The 17175-nt window shown below is 42.0% G+C and overlaps 2 protein-coding genes across 2 annotated transcripts in view; both read right to left on the minus strand.

Moving 5' to 3' along the window:
- Positions 1-5029, minus strand: part of PolE1 (DNA polymerase epsilon catalytic subunit 1) — a 79425-nt gene extending 74396 nt beyond the window's left edge. Inside the window, exons 1-6 of the mRNA XM_075893389.1 lie at positions 4833-5029; positions 4632-4758; positions 3938-4156; positions 2210-2355; positions 593-673; positions 103-235 (exon numbers count right to left, since the gene is read on the minus strand). Of these exons, the coding sequence (XP_075749504.1) occupies positions 103-235; positions 593-673; positions 2210-2355; positions 3938-4156; positions 4632-4758; positions 4833-4915 (789 nt within the window). The 5' untranslated portion in view covers positions 4916-5029. The remainder of the gene's footprint in view (positions 1-102; positions 236-592; positions 674-2209; positions 2356-3937; positions 4157-4631; positions 4759-4832) is intronic.
- Positions 5030-9437: 4408 nt separating this feature from the next.
- On the minus strand, positions 9438-16890 carry TfIIA-S (general transcription factor IIA subunit 2). Its single transcript, XM_075893401.1, has 4 exons — positions 16704-16890; positions 16315-16419; positions 10782-10911; positions 9438-9619 (listed from the first exon to the last, which is right to left on the minus strand). Exons 1-4 carry the CDS (start codon positions 16773-16775, stop codon positions 9603-9605), a joined length of 324 nt encoding a protein of 107 aa, XP_075749516.1. The 5' UTR covers positions 16776-16890; the 3' UTR covers positions 9438-9602.
- Between the last annotated feature and the right edge of the window lie 285 nt (positions 16891-17175).

Genomic DNA, 17175 nt, shown 5'->3' on the forward strand with positions numbered 1-17175 from the left:
AGCAGGAAGGAAGACGGAGAATTTCCTTTTGATTTCTTCAAGAAAAGTGAGTTCATGTGCGGCATTGGTTATACTTCTTAGAACAGAAAGACGAGCACTCACTGGTACTTGGAGGATGTCTTCTCGCTTTTTAATCTCTGGTGCATCAGAGCCACGACCTCGCACGGCATACCAGAGGCCAACAAATATCTTCAAGTCAATAGAAACTCTGATGTGGTAGGGAACGTCATACTCCCTGGTGTACAAATGAAGGTAGAAAAAAATAATAAGCAGGCATACTGAAGGTCACAATTTCCTTCTGCGTTTCAAAGCTGAAACTCAACATCATCTGTTACAATGGAGTAAATAAAAAAAATTTGCCTTTTATACAAGATTAAAAATATATACTTGTTACGCTGATAATAAATTTTGGAAGATAATGGAGCTATATTTATATAATTTATACAATGTTAAAAATGTGTTTACTACGTTTATAATAAATTTTGGAATGTAACAGTTTCATATACAAGTCAGGTGCCACATCGATATAACAAGGTTTGACTCTTCAGAGTTTCAATCGGCTACAAGATGGCAAATCTTTCCGGTAGCTCACCTGATGTCTACTATGTTTTCAGTCTGTTCCAAAAGTTTTTTAGCCGTCGCCGATCCTTCTGAACCATCATTCGACTGTGGTCTGGTAATAAAAATGTGTATAACAAATAAACAATTCGTTAGAAAAGCAAAGCCTGCAATCAATGTGACTTATAGTCACATACAATTAATTTATCATATAGAAGGCAACTTTTTAAAGGTGCAGTGCTTTCCCTTCAATGTGCATTTACGCAGGGCAGCTGATAAAACGAGGAGGCACATGCAGTGTCCCAATTACAAAAGGATGACACAAATGAGTACACTGGAAAATGTTAAGAAAACCTTGTTCTTTACGAAATAAAACACAGAGCCCAGGTCTACGACTCGCTATATTTTAGTTCTTTCAAAATAATCCAGGCTTAAGGTGGAGATTATAAATGATGTAACGTTCAGCTAGATGGTAGTGCATATGTAAGTGACGCAAGAAAAAGGGAAATCGGGAACACATATAACGGTCGGCACTTAAGTCATTTGTTTCTGATTTCTTCGGCGCGTGCCTGCATACCTACTTTTTCTCTGAATACTGTCAAGGCAGTTCCAGAAGAGGTGTAACCGTGTAACCAAAAAACAAAATAAGTATGTAGTTGAAAGGAGAAAATAAATAGCGTAAAGATAATCACCACATGTACATGAAGTTGCACACTGTGTGATCTGAGAATAAAGACTAGATACACTCGAGCCTCATTATAACATTGTTGCAGCTCACACGAAAATAAGTTTGTTATATCCAGAAATTTGTTATAAAGGATTATTCCTAACACTACACCTATTGCAAGACTATTTTTCATTTACTTTGTTATAACCTATATTTCGTTATATCGAGGTTTGAGTGTACCTCTGCAGCCTCATAATCGAATTCCCAGCCTGTAGTATCACACACGAACAACAACCTGTTGTATAGATTTATTGGCTATGGTCACAGGCTGTTCATGCATTCAACATTATGAGAGGTTCAGCAAACTATCATGGTTGAGTGTACACCATGTGCCAAAATTATGAACGGTCCCACTTGGTTACAGTGTAAAAAAAAAAGGCTTAATTCATATCTTCAAGCAAAGTAAGGCACTACGCATTAATGGTGACACAAAGTTGTATTGTTACAGTGCGGCATTCTACAAAATAAATAGCCGAGTGGCAGCTGATTGCTGAAAGTTCAAGAGGAACTCTCACTGTAATATTTTTTTTTTTTTGTAGCCAAAGTAATTTATCCGTATGTCTGTAGCCTCGCTAAGCAGTCAGAAATACAAACAACACACGAAAGCAATAATGTTAACAGAAATCCCATGACTAAGAAAAGTGCTTTAGCGCACACAGGCACATTGCTCCGAAACCTGAATAGCCTTTTTGCTGAAACAGTGAAATGCAACGTTTGCATTTAAAGGTTCACTTGCAAGACAAAAAGCAAGTGCACATATTTCAATAAACTGTCAACATTTTGCCAAATACCATATTTGTAACTGGTGAATAAACACAAAGGTGAACTTAATGACAACGATAAACGCGGCAGACAAAGGTTTTGCAGCAGGCGAAGAGCCCAATATATTTGCGTCAAGAGAGAGGAGGAAGAAGCCAGGATTACCCCAGGACTTGCGCCACTGATGAACTTTTCCTCTCTTGATTTTTCCGGACAGCAGGAAGCAGTTCTTTGCGCACTTTGAGCAGATCATTCACAGAGAGAAACAGCAACTTCAGGTAGGTTCTCTTAAGACCCACAAGGTGGTTGGGCTTGAAAGAAAAAAAAATCATACACCAGTCGCACGAAACGTGTGTGATGTATACATGTGACAAAGCATATGGCTGTTGCATCACTTAACCAACTATGATTAATAAGTACAACTGCTTTTCTTTTAAACTTCACTACACATGCTATAAGCGTGTAGCAGCACAGAAAAATTCAACAAGTTCAAATGCCACTTATCTCAGTATCACAGACAGCCATATGTATACAATATAAAAGAGCAGAACTTCAGTAAAAGAGCAAAACTTCAGAAAACATTGAAAAAAGAAAACAAGTGCTTCTGACGAAAATGCATAAACAGTGATAAAAAGCGAATAATAAAGTGAAAAAATGAAAAAGTTCACTTGTTGGCACGGTTTGTTGTGAATTATTTGCAGTTTGAACCGATGAGATAGTTTGTGTTTTTCATCAAAGGCTAGCTGAATAAATTTTAGAATTTGGCAGACTCAGCTACCGTTGCCACTCATATAACACAAACGATTACGTGAATCACTGCAACACCAGATGCCAACATCCATCGAGCTGGTTGGGACCATGTATACATGATGAAATCAAAGCACATTGAGCATCTCGACATGGTTTTGATGGTACAGTTCTGGCAATTACTGTCTTTGGTCTAGGTCCACTTTGCTATGACACTGTCTACAGGATCAATGGCATGCCTAGGGAGTGCCAAACATGAAGATAGAGCAAAAGTACGATTTCTGAGACTTTATGTGCCCAAACTAGGATATCATTTTGATTCAAGCCGTGCTGGCGGATGCCCGGAATAATTTAGACCACCTAGAGATTTATAATGTGTCTATTTATGTAAACAAGCCGACATTCTTGCCCCTTTAATTCTGCAGAAATGGGGTTGCAGTGTCTAGAAATCAACCCCTTGCGCTCAAGCTTAGCAGTGCGACACCCCAGCTGCCAAGCTACTATGAGGGGGAAAAAAGTGCAGAACTGTGCAGCAGTTTACTTGTGAAACTGGCCAAGCAGGCACTATAAACCAGAAGCTTCGGAAAAGGAGGCACATTGTTTCTTAAAGGGGCAATGTGCATAATGATGTATACTTCTTTACAGGACACATTCATGAGCCGTTGGTTGTTTTACTGTGTAGATGCGTAAAGAACATATTCAGTCATCAATCAATACATCTGCAGTGGTAGTTCAAGAGGAGATATATGTAAAACACACTGGTACACCTTGTTCTGCGAACGTGACTTTTTGTGCAACCACCATAAAACGCCGAGCAAGACCCCACCCCCCTTTTATTTTTTCGATAGATCTGAAATAAGCACCAAATAAGCGCCAATGAGCAGTCTAGAACCGAGCAAGCACCCCCCTCCCAAATCCGTTCTGATTGTCCTTCAATGCAAAAGGGGTGTTGCTCAACATTTTACGGTATGTGGGCTTTCTTGCTGGCATACAGACAATGACCTAGAAATGGGCTCCAATAAAAAAATGAACACAATGCATTCAGAAAAAGAGGAGACTAAGCATGAGAGTAAGATTCCACACACGAGACCAGTGATGCGGTATTAAGAGTATTTACGTTACATGTAGTCCTTTGCAAGTTCTTACCAAATCGAGATCTTCCTTTGGGCAGAGTTCCACGCGGGCCAACGTTCCCTGATATTTACGGGTGAGGAATGAGGTGACCTCTTGCTCTGAGCCAGGCTTAGTCGCGATATAGAAGTACGGCTCGAATGGCAGCGACACCTTGAATCGACTACCATCTTCTTCGATGAAGTAATAGTCAACGGCACTGATGAGTCGCTTGTCTTCATTCAGTATTTCAGTCTGAAAGGGCACACCGTAAAGGAGATAGTTGAGTATTTTAACCAGCAAAACAACAAAACGAGGCCAGATATTTTGTGCACAAAGTCTTACTAAGGTCAGTGCCACGTTCGAGGAATTCATAGAACATGTTTGGGGTCTGTACTCTAGAATTCATAGAACATGTTTGAGTTGTGTATCATTCAACTATCTAAGAATCGTGTTTAAAAGCACATCAAATAACTTCCATGATGATTCCATGAACGTGCAACTTCCATGAACGTGCAAACGCGTCGTCACATATTCTAGGTTCCGCTAACTGAAAGTCGACTCCGTGTTACAAACTTGCAAATTCAAAGTCCAGCTCTCTGTGTCCTTATTTTTCGATGGAGGTATCCAAATATCATGCATCGGCGAACCATTATAAGTAGCGCAGCTCCTTAATCGAAGCTTATATTAGGAGCCCATGCAACAGGTTGTGGTTTCGGTGACCACGTACCGGATGGATGTTTATCAGCCAGCCGATTCTTTCGGTTCCTTCCCGATGACGCTCGAATCCGAACTTTGCATCGATCTCATCATTAAATAATGCATCCAGCAGACGTCTCTCCGATGTATCATCTCTCCTGCAAAACAAAACACAAAGCTTCGCAATTGCGGACAATCCGGAGACACTCTCCGGTAGCGGAGAACAGCTCACCCCGCATGTTTGGCGTCATCGCCGCCTTTCGAGAACTTGTCGGACTTGAAACTCTTGAACCGACCACTGTTTTGTAACACCATAGTTACGAGCTACAATCTAGCATAGTGATCAACAATATTTGTCACGTTTCACAGCAGCTGATGAAAAACAACGCGCTGGCCCCGATCCCTTTAACAACTCCCGCCAAATTACTGACGCGCGCTTCCATAGTTCGTTGATGTTCCGCAGCGGCGCTGCAGCCGCTGCTACAAAACCGAAACCAAAAATATGCTGCCATTTTGAAGCCTACTTATACGGAACTAACTGGCTGTTCCTCAATTTTTTTTTTTTTTCACCTAGTGAAACCTTCAAGAACAACGTGCATCTGAATGCCATATCAAAGCGCTGAGAGTATGACCTTGCTTCGCTTTAAAAATTCTGCCAGTGCATACATAGAAGCAGAGTTGCAGTAGGTAAGATGCGCTTTTAAGTGCTGAAGAATTTCAATATGTTCGCCTCGCAAGGTTTTCTGTTGTAATTACTGTACGAAGCTATGCAGTGCTTCTGCCATAATATTCACTTGAAAGATATCCTTTAATGTTGCGTTTTTGAATGGAAGTTTGTATTTATAAGTTACAAACAATAAAATTACCGTCAGGCTGTTCTGTCTGCTCATAGGAACAGGCCACAAGCCTTCTGAACGCCTCTGCTATCATGACTAAAGTAAAACTACATTATACATTATCCTCGGTGCATGAAATGTTCGGTTCAGCACACATACGACTCTATGACGCGCAGTACTTATATATCTAAGCCATCCATTTGTCTTAATGTCATTCATGGTCTGCAGAAACAATGCCACCAAGTGCATAATAAAATATTTATCTCGGTGGGTACTAGACATTGTTTACGCTGTATTTGAAATTATTATCAATGACTACACTATATGGTTGATGCAAAGTCACATTCAACGCTGAAATGCCATAGATATTAGAACACATAAGTTACAGGCTGATATCAGCAAGAGAAAAGTCGGATGTGATTAGATTACGTTGTCACAAGTTTTCAAATTCCCCGAGGCGGCGGGGCGCCCGACTTGCTCTTCCACATTTCTCTCTCTCCACACACACACACACACTCACACACACACACACACACACACATATATATATATATATATATATATATGTGTGTGTGTGTGTGTGTGTGTGTGTGTGTGTGTGTGTGTGTGTGTGTGTGTAGCGCCTGAGGACATTTAAGGAAATGTGTTACATGAAAAACTCATTTTCTTAATGCGTGCATCCCGCACTTATTTTGCTCAAGAGCCGTGCAAATGCCGCAATTTTTGTGATCTTGTGAATTCATTATTAATATAACCACGTATGGCGCCAAACTCCTTACTTGCCACTGTCTCATGATCCGAAGGGAAAGGAGCGGGCATAAACAGTCCCCTGTGAAATAGCTGCCAGACAGGTTGGCCAACAGTTCAACAGCAGTGTGAAAGCATGAGCCAAGCTCTAAAGAAAAAAAAAATGGCCCCGTATCTGCATGTTACACTGCAAATGTCGTCGAAAGACGATAGTCGTGCGTCTGGAGAGTGTGAACAAAACGTTCATTTGATGTTCTGCGCAAGAGAATCGGTGAATGGTATTCTGGAGGCGCTGCGTTAGAGTGCCTCGAGCGTGCAGCAGAGGTGAACAAGCGCATCAAGTCACGTCAGATGTGAGACATGAGCGCTATCTGGCAGTTATCCTGGAAAAGGAAGCGCGCGCGCCGTGCGTGCCCGTCTCGGAGTTGATCACTGATAAGGTGTAGAACGCAAGGCGACGGGTAGGTGCCGCCACCATGTCGTCTTAGCAACGCGTTAGAAACGCTTGCCTTTTCGTGCAAATGTTGCTTGGTCAGCGCAACGTGATAAACGCTACGACCCTTATAATTACTTATGTATGCATGCCATTTCTAGTAAAACACACACATAAAGAATATTGACGTGTTGTTATGGTGCCTCAGATATGTGCAGTAATTGCTTTTTAATTGACAATCGCACATGTATGAACGCTGAATCTTGAGCAATATTGGTGGGCGCTGCGGATGGGGTCGGGCGTTCGGGGTATCGTCTGGTGCCGTTTAGGGTACCGTTAAGGTGGACAAACAGACAAATGACCGACCGACAGACAGACCAAAATTTTTGCGTAGGAGGTCCTCAAGAAAGACTATCGTCTTTAAAAATATCTCGAGCAAACGCACGGGGAAAGGGAAGGCCCCCCCCCCCCCCCCCTATGAAGCAGCCCGAAGAGAACTCGAGCCCTCACTCCCCTCTTCACCTGTGAAGCTCTTTGTGAATATGTGGATGCAGGGTACCTGAGGTATTTGAGGACATGACAGGACAAACATGCCATATTCTGCTTTGTAGAATGAAGCCACAAAAGAAATTTATATAGGTATTTAAAGAAATCTGTAATGATGACTAATTTTTCAACAGCCAAGCAGCTTTCTTTACAATGTACATATCATTCGCAGCTTCATGCTACAAACAAATTGACAGTAATCTTTCTTGGTCATGAATACTTCTCCCCTTTTGAGTGTTCCACTGAACTAATACTCCATAGCTGAGAATATGAAAAACTTGGCAAGTAGAAACAGTATTTTACAAAACTTGTATATTCATTGACAGTTTCATTTTTTTATGTGTTTCCTGAGCCTGTTACACAAACGTACACATTGTGCACCAATTATTCAATTTAATTATACTTAAATGAAAGCTCAATATTTGGACAAGCTAGCAAGGATATATGTTAAGTAGTGCTTCCACAGTAATAGTTGTTAGAGAGCTTTAGAATAGCGGGCTTGTTACACCTTCCTCTGATGCCTAACATTCATAGTGGCACAGGATAGGTTAATATTACTTCGAATTCAGCAAAGAGTTTGGTGAAACTGCAGCAGACATGTGTTCTTGCCCTCTCAGGCAACAAAAATTGTAGAAACAATCATACATGCAAATAGCCACACACCTTAGGGCACGTACACTATAGCTCAGAGGCTGCTGGCTTATGTAGAGTTACGTCACGATACGCACAACTTCTAAGAGCCTGCCCGTGCTTGGTTAAAAAGCAAACAAACAAAAGGACACAAATTACAATTAGCAATGAGGAAACTGGGCGGGGCAATTGCCTGCAAATTATGCAAGGCTAGATCTGCTGGCTATATACAACATCCTAATCCACTATGTTATTGCAATGGTGTGTATGAAAGTGTATATTTGCTGCAGCAAGTATACTTGGATCACCTTTACGATTTTCTCATTTTCCCATGAGGTGCACCTGATCGACCTGTGCACAGAAAGCTAGTGTTTATTCTACCAGTTCACGCCCCTTTAGAATAGCCACAATTGGATTTTCAGGGTTTTTACTCAATATGGCCTCCACCTTCTAGAGAAACTCAGCTTCCTTAATAGCACCTTTCCAAAGGCAGAGCTTATTTGTATTTGTCTTGAATGATACTTGGCCATAAACTTCTGTGTTATCCCAAAAAGAAAATAGTTGGGGATATTTACGTATGAGGTTATCTGGGTTTCGCCATGGTCAGCATTGTCAGGCAACCAATACAGCATGCAAATTGTCCTCGCATGTACACCTAGAAGCTGACATCCTTCAATAAACATGCCCGGTATGCAATAGAGGGTTCGTGGAAAGCGAAGTGAAAAGTGCACAAGCAGACAGAATGAGAATGTTGATGTATAAGGTGATTTATATGGTGTATATGGTCACATGTGGTGCCGTAGTTGTCCTCCGTTGCCGGTGTCCGTAACCATTATCACACAAAATAAGAAAAGAAACTTAAATAAAACATAGCAATGAGATGTGGTGAATAGTGAGATTCGAACTCAGGCCCACTGCATGCCAGCCCAGTATTCTAATGCTGAGCTATGCCGGAGCTTGGGACTCGTTCGCAAACTTGCCTTAGGTAGGCTTTATGTCTGGAAAAGAATCGCGCTAATATGAGTAATAATATGAGTAAGTTTTAGAACAGCAAAAGAACAACCAGATGCCACACAATGCGAACCACATAACAAGTGGGTCGCCCAATGCTCCAACATATTACAAAAGCTTGTTCATCAGCTATTAACTGTGGCACATGCCCACTTCAGGCATAATTCTTTATCGTCCTCAGTCACTGAGCGCTATACAAATTCACACAAAATTCATTGCAAGCGTTTAGTGGATACCACGCTTCTCCAAAGGATGACAAAGGATAGCATAGTGAATGTCGGCCATTATTACTAATGGCATAATGGGTACCCAGCAAGTGTGCTTCTAGCATTTACCCAAAGAATGTTTAGAAAGGGCTTTGAGAGGCTGCTCTTTCTGCTTTCGCTGTGACTATGCTGTGCGTTCCGCTCAGGCCTGGTGAAGTTTTTCAGTAAGCACTGACATTGCACAGTATACGGGCTGCTACCATTTCACCACCATTGAAGTGCCACTTGCCGCCGCCAAGATCAATTCCGCGACCTTTGTTTCAGCAGCTGAGCACTGCAGCCACTGATCCACAGTGGCAGACAGGTTGACACAACATCTCATTTCATAACACAAGAGCCTACTGCTGATAGAAGACCATACCACACTGTACAATGTTCAGTATGTGTTTATACAGGCAAGCAATCTACACAAGCAGGCAAGCAGGCTGACAAGGTGGTGATGTCCAAAGATGAATACACAAGAGCCACAATGTGCGCACGAAAAGCTGAGAGGATTGTCGGCTGCCTTCACCAGGGAGCCCGCAGTCACCTAGCTATGTTTGGTTTTGATCTGCAAAAAATAAAAAGCACACAGTCTGTAAGTCATAACAATGGCAAAGAACAAGAGACCTAAACTTTTGTCTTAATAATAAATCTGGAATGCTATTACAGAGTAACACGCACAAAACTGAGGAAATCCACAGTCATAACTTTAACAGCATCTTTTTAATATGATTGCCATTAAACTGCTACAGAAACTCTGACAAAGTTTCTGGATCAATACACAAGGCAACTGCACTTTATGTAAGAAATGATTACTTATAATTAAGAGGAAATCACATGCAAACTAAACAAAACCAACAGCTTGGCTGGCAGGATTAAGACAACGCTCCAGCTTTGTAAACCATCTGCATTTTCTTTTGCGCTCATGATCTTTTGAACTCAAGAGCCGCTGCCTTTTAAATTTCTTTTTCCACAAGACTAATTACAGATTAATGAATGGTGCACTAGGTCATGGGACGTACCGTACCTTGCAGCAAGAACAAAGTAACATTTTTTGCTTAAAAAGAACTACTGGCTCTTATTTAGCACATTGAGACTGCCCTTTATCTACAACTTTGTGCCAGATGCAAAGATCAAGTCTGGTTAATGTAGTTGTGTTTACAACTCTCCACAGCGAAATCAACTGAATGCAAATTGATAAGTCGCTACTTCTTGTTGCCACTCTCAACAGATAAATAAGCAATTGTCATGGCAACATGACTTAATGGCAATGAACATGCATTTATTTGGGCCTGGCTTGAATGCCTATCATAAAGAAGTGATCCATTTTATACCATTTTTTAATGCATGCATAATTTGCAAAGAAAAGTACATAGTTTCCTCTCTCAGAAAAGAAACTATAACTACAATGCAATCAACCAATATTTAGGTGCAATAAACATCACATGACCAAATTTCAGCGTAAATACGATTACATATATGCATCTGAAAAAAGGCTTTTCTTACGATTGCATAGAATGACTCCAACGTCATAAACCAGTCCCTTGGCACAGGTATTATGCTGTCACGACAAAGCTAATATAGTGCACAAGCTTTGTAATAAAATGCCAACACTAAGCTTTCTCGAATCTTCTACGCATAAGCACAGCTCCTGCTACAAAAAGGCATTCAAAACGGGCCGGCCTTTTTCATGCCACACCATTGATAAGCTGCAAAAAATGGCTGCATACTTTTTCCATCGCAGGCAACAATCTTGACCTTGTCAGCTTTGACAAGCTCCTGGACCTCCCTGAACTCAACATCTTTCAAGACAAACGTCCAGACATTATCACAGAACCGGTAGGTGCTTAAGTGTCCAGCCTGAAAAGATTATAAAAGCACAGCGTTACGGCAGCAACCCAGTAACATTGCTGTTAAGAAAACATGGTAGAGAAGAGTGGTAAATAAAAAAAGTTTTGCAGGTATCTAAACTTTTACAAAGAAGGTTTTCATATGCTTATTCACTTGCACCTAAAAAGGCCTGCTACGTAGAAACCCTAGTTCATTAACAATGACACAGTATTCTTTCAAGACTCAGTTTTTATTAACTTCTCATTAAGGGGCCAATCAAAGCAGTTGTGAGCAGGTGCTAGTAGTGCATCATGTGTGCTATCCATCCGGAAATTTCTACATGCTGTTGTGCTTCAAAATTAAGGGTTACCATGTCGCTTAAATTACAGTTCTGTTGTGACGGTATGAAGGTCACATTTTCGTTCTTTTTAGCTTTTTGCAAAGCAGCAGTGAAAGTACACAAAAGTAACATTGTGGACTTAAGTGTATGTTCCCATATTCTAGTTTCCCTATGAAGTTAATTAAAAACTGATAGAACTTGAAAAGATCATTTCTGGCTCTCTTGAAATGAGACGTAACCTTTATTTACAGTGAAAATAATCAGATAGGCCCCAAGCAGATGCCATTAAAATCCATAGCGGGTAGGTGCTGCAACATTGAAATGGTAGCACCACTGAGCTTATAGTTTGGCGTTTTCTCTCGTTCACGAAACCCCTTCCCACAGTTTTATTGTTTTCTTTTTTTTTCTTTTGTGGCAAAAAATACTTTATTGGTAATAAGAAGAAAGCAGCCAGGAACAGATTATAAACAAAAGTTTATATTTTTAAGCTGTATAATGGTGCTGATCATGAAGAATCGCGAAGCTGCACTATGGCCAGTACTAAAATATATGTGCCGTATTTTTGCAGTACTGGGATAGAACAGTGTTAAACAAAACTCTATACAATCATAGAACTTGGAACAACATGAACCCCTTCATTCACGAGCACTTAGGTAAGCCAAATGCCACTTTGCTACTGGATCACAACACTTGAAATGAATGACAAAGGAAAATTTGACTTAAGTGATTTCGGTTACGTGCATAAGCCAATGTGTCCCATTACTTCTGAAATCTCGCCAAGTAAGCTAACATATGCATGGGAAGAAGACAACTTATCAGAGACTAGCTGAATAAACTGGGAAACACCAAGAAACTGTTCACAGAAATGAAGGTTGACACATGGAAAACATAACTACCTGGAAAACTATAAGCATCAGGAATTGCAGTCATTGTAAGAAGGAATATATCGTAAATATTTATGCAAGGAAAGTAATATATTCTTTTTTTTTGTAGCAATCAATGCATTTTAGCATAGTGCTTTGTAAAAAATATCAAAGAACAGTTAATACACGAAGAAAAAAAAATGCAGCCGGAAACAGCTTAGGAAAGCATATTCCTCTTTTTGACGAAAATAAATTTTCTAGAATAACTTAACAGCACCGAAAACCAATTTTTATTGTACCTACTCTCTCTAGTGCAATGAAAAACCAACTGGCCAGAGTGTCTGATCCCAAAATGGTAACGTGAAAAATGCGACATATAGGTAATCAGATTTTTTCTATCTGAGACGAATATGAAATCTTATATGCATGTGACAACACTTGCCGCACACAGCCACACACAGCAAGCGCAAGAGCAGTTCATGTTCGAATGCAGTTTATTGCGCATGCGTGCACGGCGCATGCATGCACTGCGGCTTGACGTAGTTCACTGGCTGCCACGAAGGCAGCGCAGCTTCTCAACGCGCAACTTTTCTTACTTCTTAGCAGCACAGAGCAGAGTGGGGATGGATAGTATTATACATACTATATTCTAGAGAACTAATTATGGTGCACAAGACAGCATCAGACTACGCGACTACGTACACAAAGTGATCGGCTCCATAATCCAGCGTCAAGGCTCTTCCGCTAGGCTGCGTCACATACTGGTTTTTGTTGCTTTCAAACAACATAATTTAAAAATATAAATCCTACTTGCAATGTGAAATGAATGCTCAAATCTGCCACTATATGTATCACAGTCGTGTCATTTCAACCATGATATAATCACACGTACTGGCCAGTTTTTGGTCTTCTAAAGCAAGTTTTCATGTTTACACTCCGGTACAACATATGACTATAAACAATGCTCTCATGCCTCTAGACACCTCATTTGCATAATGTATCATTTCTTGGCATTTAAAACATGCAGTTTTTGGCATAAAGATTTCACTCCAAATCCTAGGATGGCAGGGACGACTGTCAATCTGGTGCTTGTGTGGATTCCGACATATGCTGGTGCCACTGCAACCACGTTCTGTGATCTTGGTGTGCAAGTTTAGCATATAGCAAGTAACAACAGTACTAGGGACTTGAATAGTGACGCATACATGAGATCAAAGCATGGACCTAAAGATCAGATTCAGGAAGCTGCAGACTACACTCCAAGTGTATCTTTTCTACTCTTACCTTAGCATGTTTAGCGAGATATGTTCGCACTTTTTGACAACAATTCACCTTTAGATACTGCACAGAGACAACAAACTTGGGCAGCTCAAGCTGACATGCAAGATAGTTTTTCCGTTTGCATGATCTTTGGCAGCAACCTTTGGCTGAAACAAATATCACCTAACAGTTTACTTGAGACAAGTACCTTTCTGGTGTTTCAATGCAATCAGAGAGAGAAACAACTTTGACGAAATAAACACTGCGTCTATAGCCCCTCTTTCAGGACTTTGCTAGGTATTGCACTTTGCTGGGCGTTGTTGCGACTCCGGGTCCCGTGGGTCTCAGTTTGGTAGCGGGCCCCCGTCCTAGGACCCATCGTCGAACAAGTCAGATGAGGCGCTCGTAATAACGACAACTACTTATTTACATGGTTAGTAACTGAGAATTCGAAAAGAGGTGATCAAGTGATCAGAACTGTACAGGGGGGCTGTTGAACTGTAGAACTTCAAATACACGAAAGTCTTCAGCTTATATAGCGCCTCGTTGCCAACCCTGGGCGCATTGTCCGCGGCTTCCGCCAATAGGGCGCTCCATGGTCTAGGTGCTCCACCCACAAAGGAGAGGAAAGACACCACACAATGCATGTGGAGAGGGCACAGTCTACACGATGCCCAAATATGGTCACAAACGCACTGCACCGACGTTTTCGCACACGTCACCAAGTTTCGCGCACGTCCGATGATCTTGGTTTCCAAGATTCTTCTGGCAGCTAGGTGAGGCTCGAAAAACCGGCTGCCAGTACACGTGTCAAACTTGCCTGACTGTTTGGGTAGGACAATGTAGTGGTGGGCCAGCATATCGTCAAAATATGCCACCCCATTCAGCCAATCCTATGGAGAAAGGGGGGAAGAAGGAGTAGTCAACTAATCCCTCGTCATCCAGGCGGGCTCCTGCAAGGGCTTCAGCAGATAGTGCTCTTTTCTTTCCTTCAACCCCACATTCCATTCCTGGTTGTTTGCTAGAAGCTGTGGCTTAGCTGCAGCATATCCCGGGGCTCCGTTTCTCCTAACAAGATGCAGCCACAACCAGTTTGGCTTTAGCTTTCAGCTTGAACTGCAAATACCATGCTGGTTCCGATCCTCAGTGGCCTCGAAAATGGCTCAGCTGCCTCCTTGTCTGCCTCGAAAGCCTTGCTTGCAGTAAACACAATGGCCTTTCTTGAGTCGAGCTCACAATGGCCTCTCTTGTCTCGCGGGTTTTCTTTGTGCGAATCAGTCCGGAACCCCTCGTTCAGGTTTTGCCCAGAGGAAATCAACCCGTCTTGACGGCACACCCTTGCTTGGAATGCGTCGAAATATTTTCGTCCCGTTCACAAAGGCCGAAAAACTTCAATAATGATGACGGTCGTAACAGCGTGGTCAAGGGTTGTGAAACGGCTTCACAAGTCCACTATAGAGGATTGTGCCTCCAATGACCAATTGTTGAATCTGCCGCTGAATGCGCTAGTAACAACTTGCACCACAGACATCTGAAATGCAACTTTTATGGGTATGGTTCAATGGGGGATGATAGCTTTATAGCAGACCAGTTCAAAGATGCCAGCCCTGTGCACATGCCTTGTCCTCGCTTATTTCGTACTGACTGCTCGCTTGTTAGACCAACTGAAACATACTGCATGACTCACTTGCTGGTTATAATAGCTAATGCTATGATGCTGTAACAATGCCCTTCTTCTACAATAGGCCCATGTTGCAATCTGCATGAAACTGTAGTGAGGACACCTCTCACAATTCAAGGTATGCTTCTAGCGACCCTCATTGCATTAATTTCGTAAGTGGTGTCTGAAAGCATCTACTGCGAATGCCATTGGGTTCTAGAGATACATTATAACCATTTATTGAAACCTTAGGGCCACTTTCAGGGTATCACATAAGGTGGGCGTACTCACATTGATTGCTTATTACACAACATTATATAATAGATAAATGGCTATTTTACCATGTTCCTCTGTCCCTGCAGTAAATATTTATCAAGCTGTTCACCTCAAGAATGAAATACCTACTCGCCTAGCAGAAAATCTTTCTTTAGAAACAAGTGGCATTTTCCCCCACGAACCTACCCCTGTAAATAGTAACGCTATAAGTTGCTGCTATGGGCATAACATTCAATGAACAACTGAGCAAGCATCAACACACCAACGTAATGAAGGCAACACTCTTTTACGCCCCTCAACTATCTGCAGCCAGAAATCGAGGAAAGGTTCATGTGTTAGTTTCAACTATTTGGAACTATAATTTCCTTTCTTGATTGATATGTGGGGTTTAACGTCCCAAAACCACCATATGATTATGAGAGACGCCGTAGAGGAGGGCTCCGGAAATTTCGACCACCTGGGGTTCTTTAACGTGCACCCAAATCTGAGCACACGGGCCTACATTTCCGCCTGCATCGGAAATGCAGCCGCCGCAGCCGGGATTCGAACCCGCGACCTGCGGGTCAGCAGCCGAGTACCTTAGCCACTATACCACCACGGCGAGGCAATTTCCTTTCTTCACATGATGTACCGTAACATGCAAGGCTTGCATGCATGATCCTGTTGTAAAAGCTGTCGATGACATTTGAAGAAATATTGCTTAATAATAATTTCGCTCTTCCGAGACAAAGCTTCGTAAGCAGCTTGCCGCGTTTGCTGATACGTGCGTAGCGCCTGCTCATTATTAAAAAATGACGGCAGCTTCCCGAAGTGTTGACATTTGAGTAGGTGGTTTAACTGAGCGCTCGCCTCGATACTTAAGTCATCTGTGTCGCTTTCACTTATTCTCACTAAACTCTCAATAATTTGCACCGCCAGATCACTAAGGCTTGGAGAAAGTGACGTCAGCGTAGATAAAATTGGCAACGAAGACCTTTTCCCAGCACCCCCCCCCCCCTCCCCCAGAGGATGTACTGCGGTGCCCACAAATTTACCTTGAACGTTAACCTCGTCTTGACCCTGTTAGCCAAGGCATTGTTGATGGCTTTGTCAAACTGTAGGAGGACCTTCAAGGCGAGGTGAGGTGTGATCTGGCCGCACTGGAAAAATAAAAGTCCAATGCATCAGGTTGTCGAACTGAAGAGAAAAGCACTTTTGACACGTTCTCGAGCACAACGCCTTAAAAAGATTTTTCGGGGCTCTCAACGCACAAAAGAGAAACTGACGATTTGTAGGATACGTATTTCATCGGTCCTCAAGAATACGCTGAGCACTATGCTACAAATTAAAAAAAAACGACGATGCATTTCTTGCCCAACTTTCACCTTTGCAACACGGTCACTCAACCAGCGTGTGGGAGATTCTTGCAGAGAAAATACCTTACCTGTATTAGCTCGTCTAAACTCTCTTGTAGAGTGTTCCCAAGCGTTGTGTTTCTGTATAGCTGGTAGCTCATTTTGAAGCGAGTGCGTATAAGTTACAGCTCACCACTGGCAAAGTTCACAAGCCCGGAGAACCATCTACGATACATCAGACAATGAAACCGATGAAAGCTACAGTGTTTCCCGTTCACCACGTCGTGAATCCGCTAGAGTCAACGTAATTGCGTCTAAAACATGGCGATCGTAGCGTGTTTTCGGCTCTCGTTTCACTCAGTGCCAGCGCTTGGAGTACATAAAGCATATCCTTTGAGATTTGTAGTTGAAGTTCGTGGGGATTTTGTAGGGCGTGTTGACGCTTTCAAAGTATGTAAGCTTAGCCTCTGAGAGCTGTAATTGAGACTTGGTGATTTAAAGAACTCTTTCAATAAAAATGTTGAGCGACTAAAGCAAGACGCGTAATGCGCTGAATGAGTT

Source organism: Rhipicephalus microplus, chromosome 4, assembly GCF_043290135.1.
Source record: "Rhipicephalus microplus isolate Deutch F79 chromosome 4, USDA_Rmic, whole genome shotgun sequence".
Classification (NCBI taxonomy): Eukaryota; Metazoa; Arthropoda; class Arachnida; order Ixodida; family Ixodidae; genus Rhipicephalus; species Rhipicephalus microplus.

What these genes read in the sequence shown, in the direction of transcription:
- TfIIA-S (XM_075893401.1), bottom strand. Translation starts at nt 16,775, where the DNA reads ATGAGCTACCAGCTATACAGAAACACAACGCTTGGGAACACTCTACAA. An exon ending in GTTTAGACGAGCTAATACAG is followed by an intron (nt 16,420 to 16,703) that starts GTAAGGTATTTT and finishes TTATTTTTCCAG; the next exon opens with TGCGGCCAGATCACACCTCA. An exon ending in AGACGAGGTTAACGTTCAAG is followed by an intron (nt 10,912 to 16,314) that starts GTAAATTTGTGG and finishes TAATCTTTTCAG; the next exon opens with GCTGGACACTTAAGCACCTA.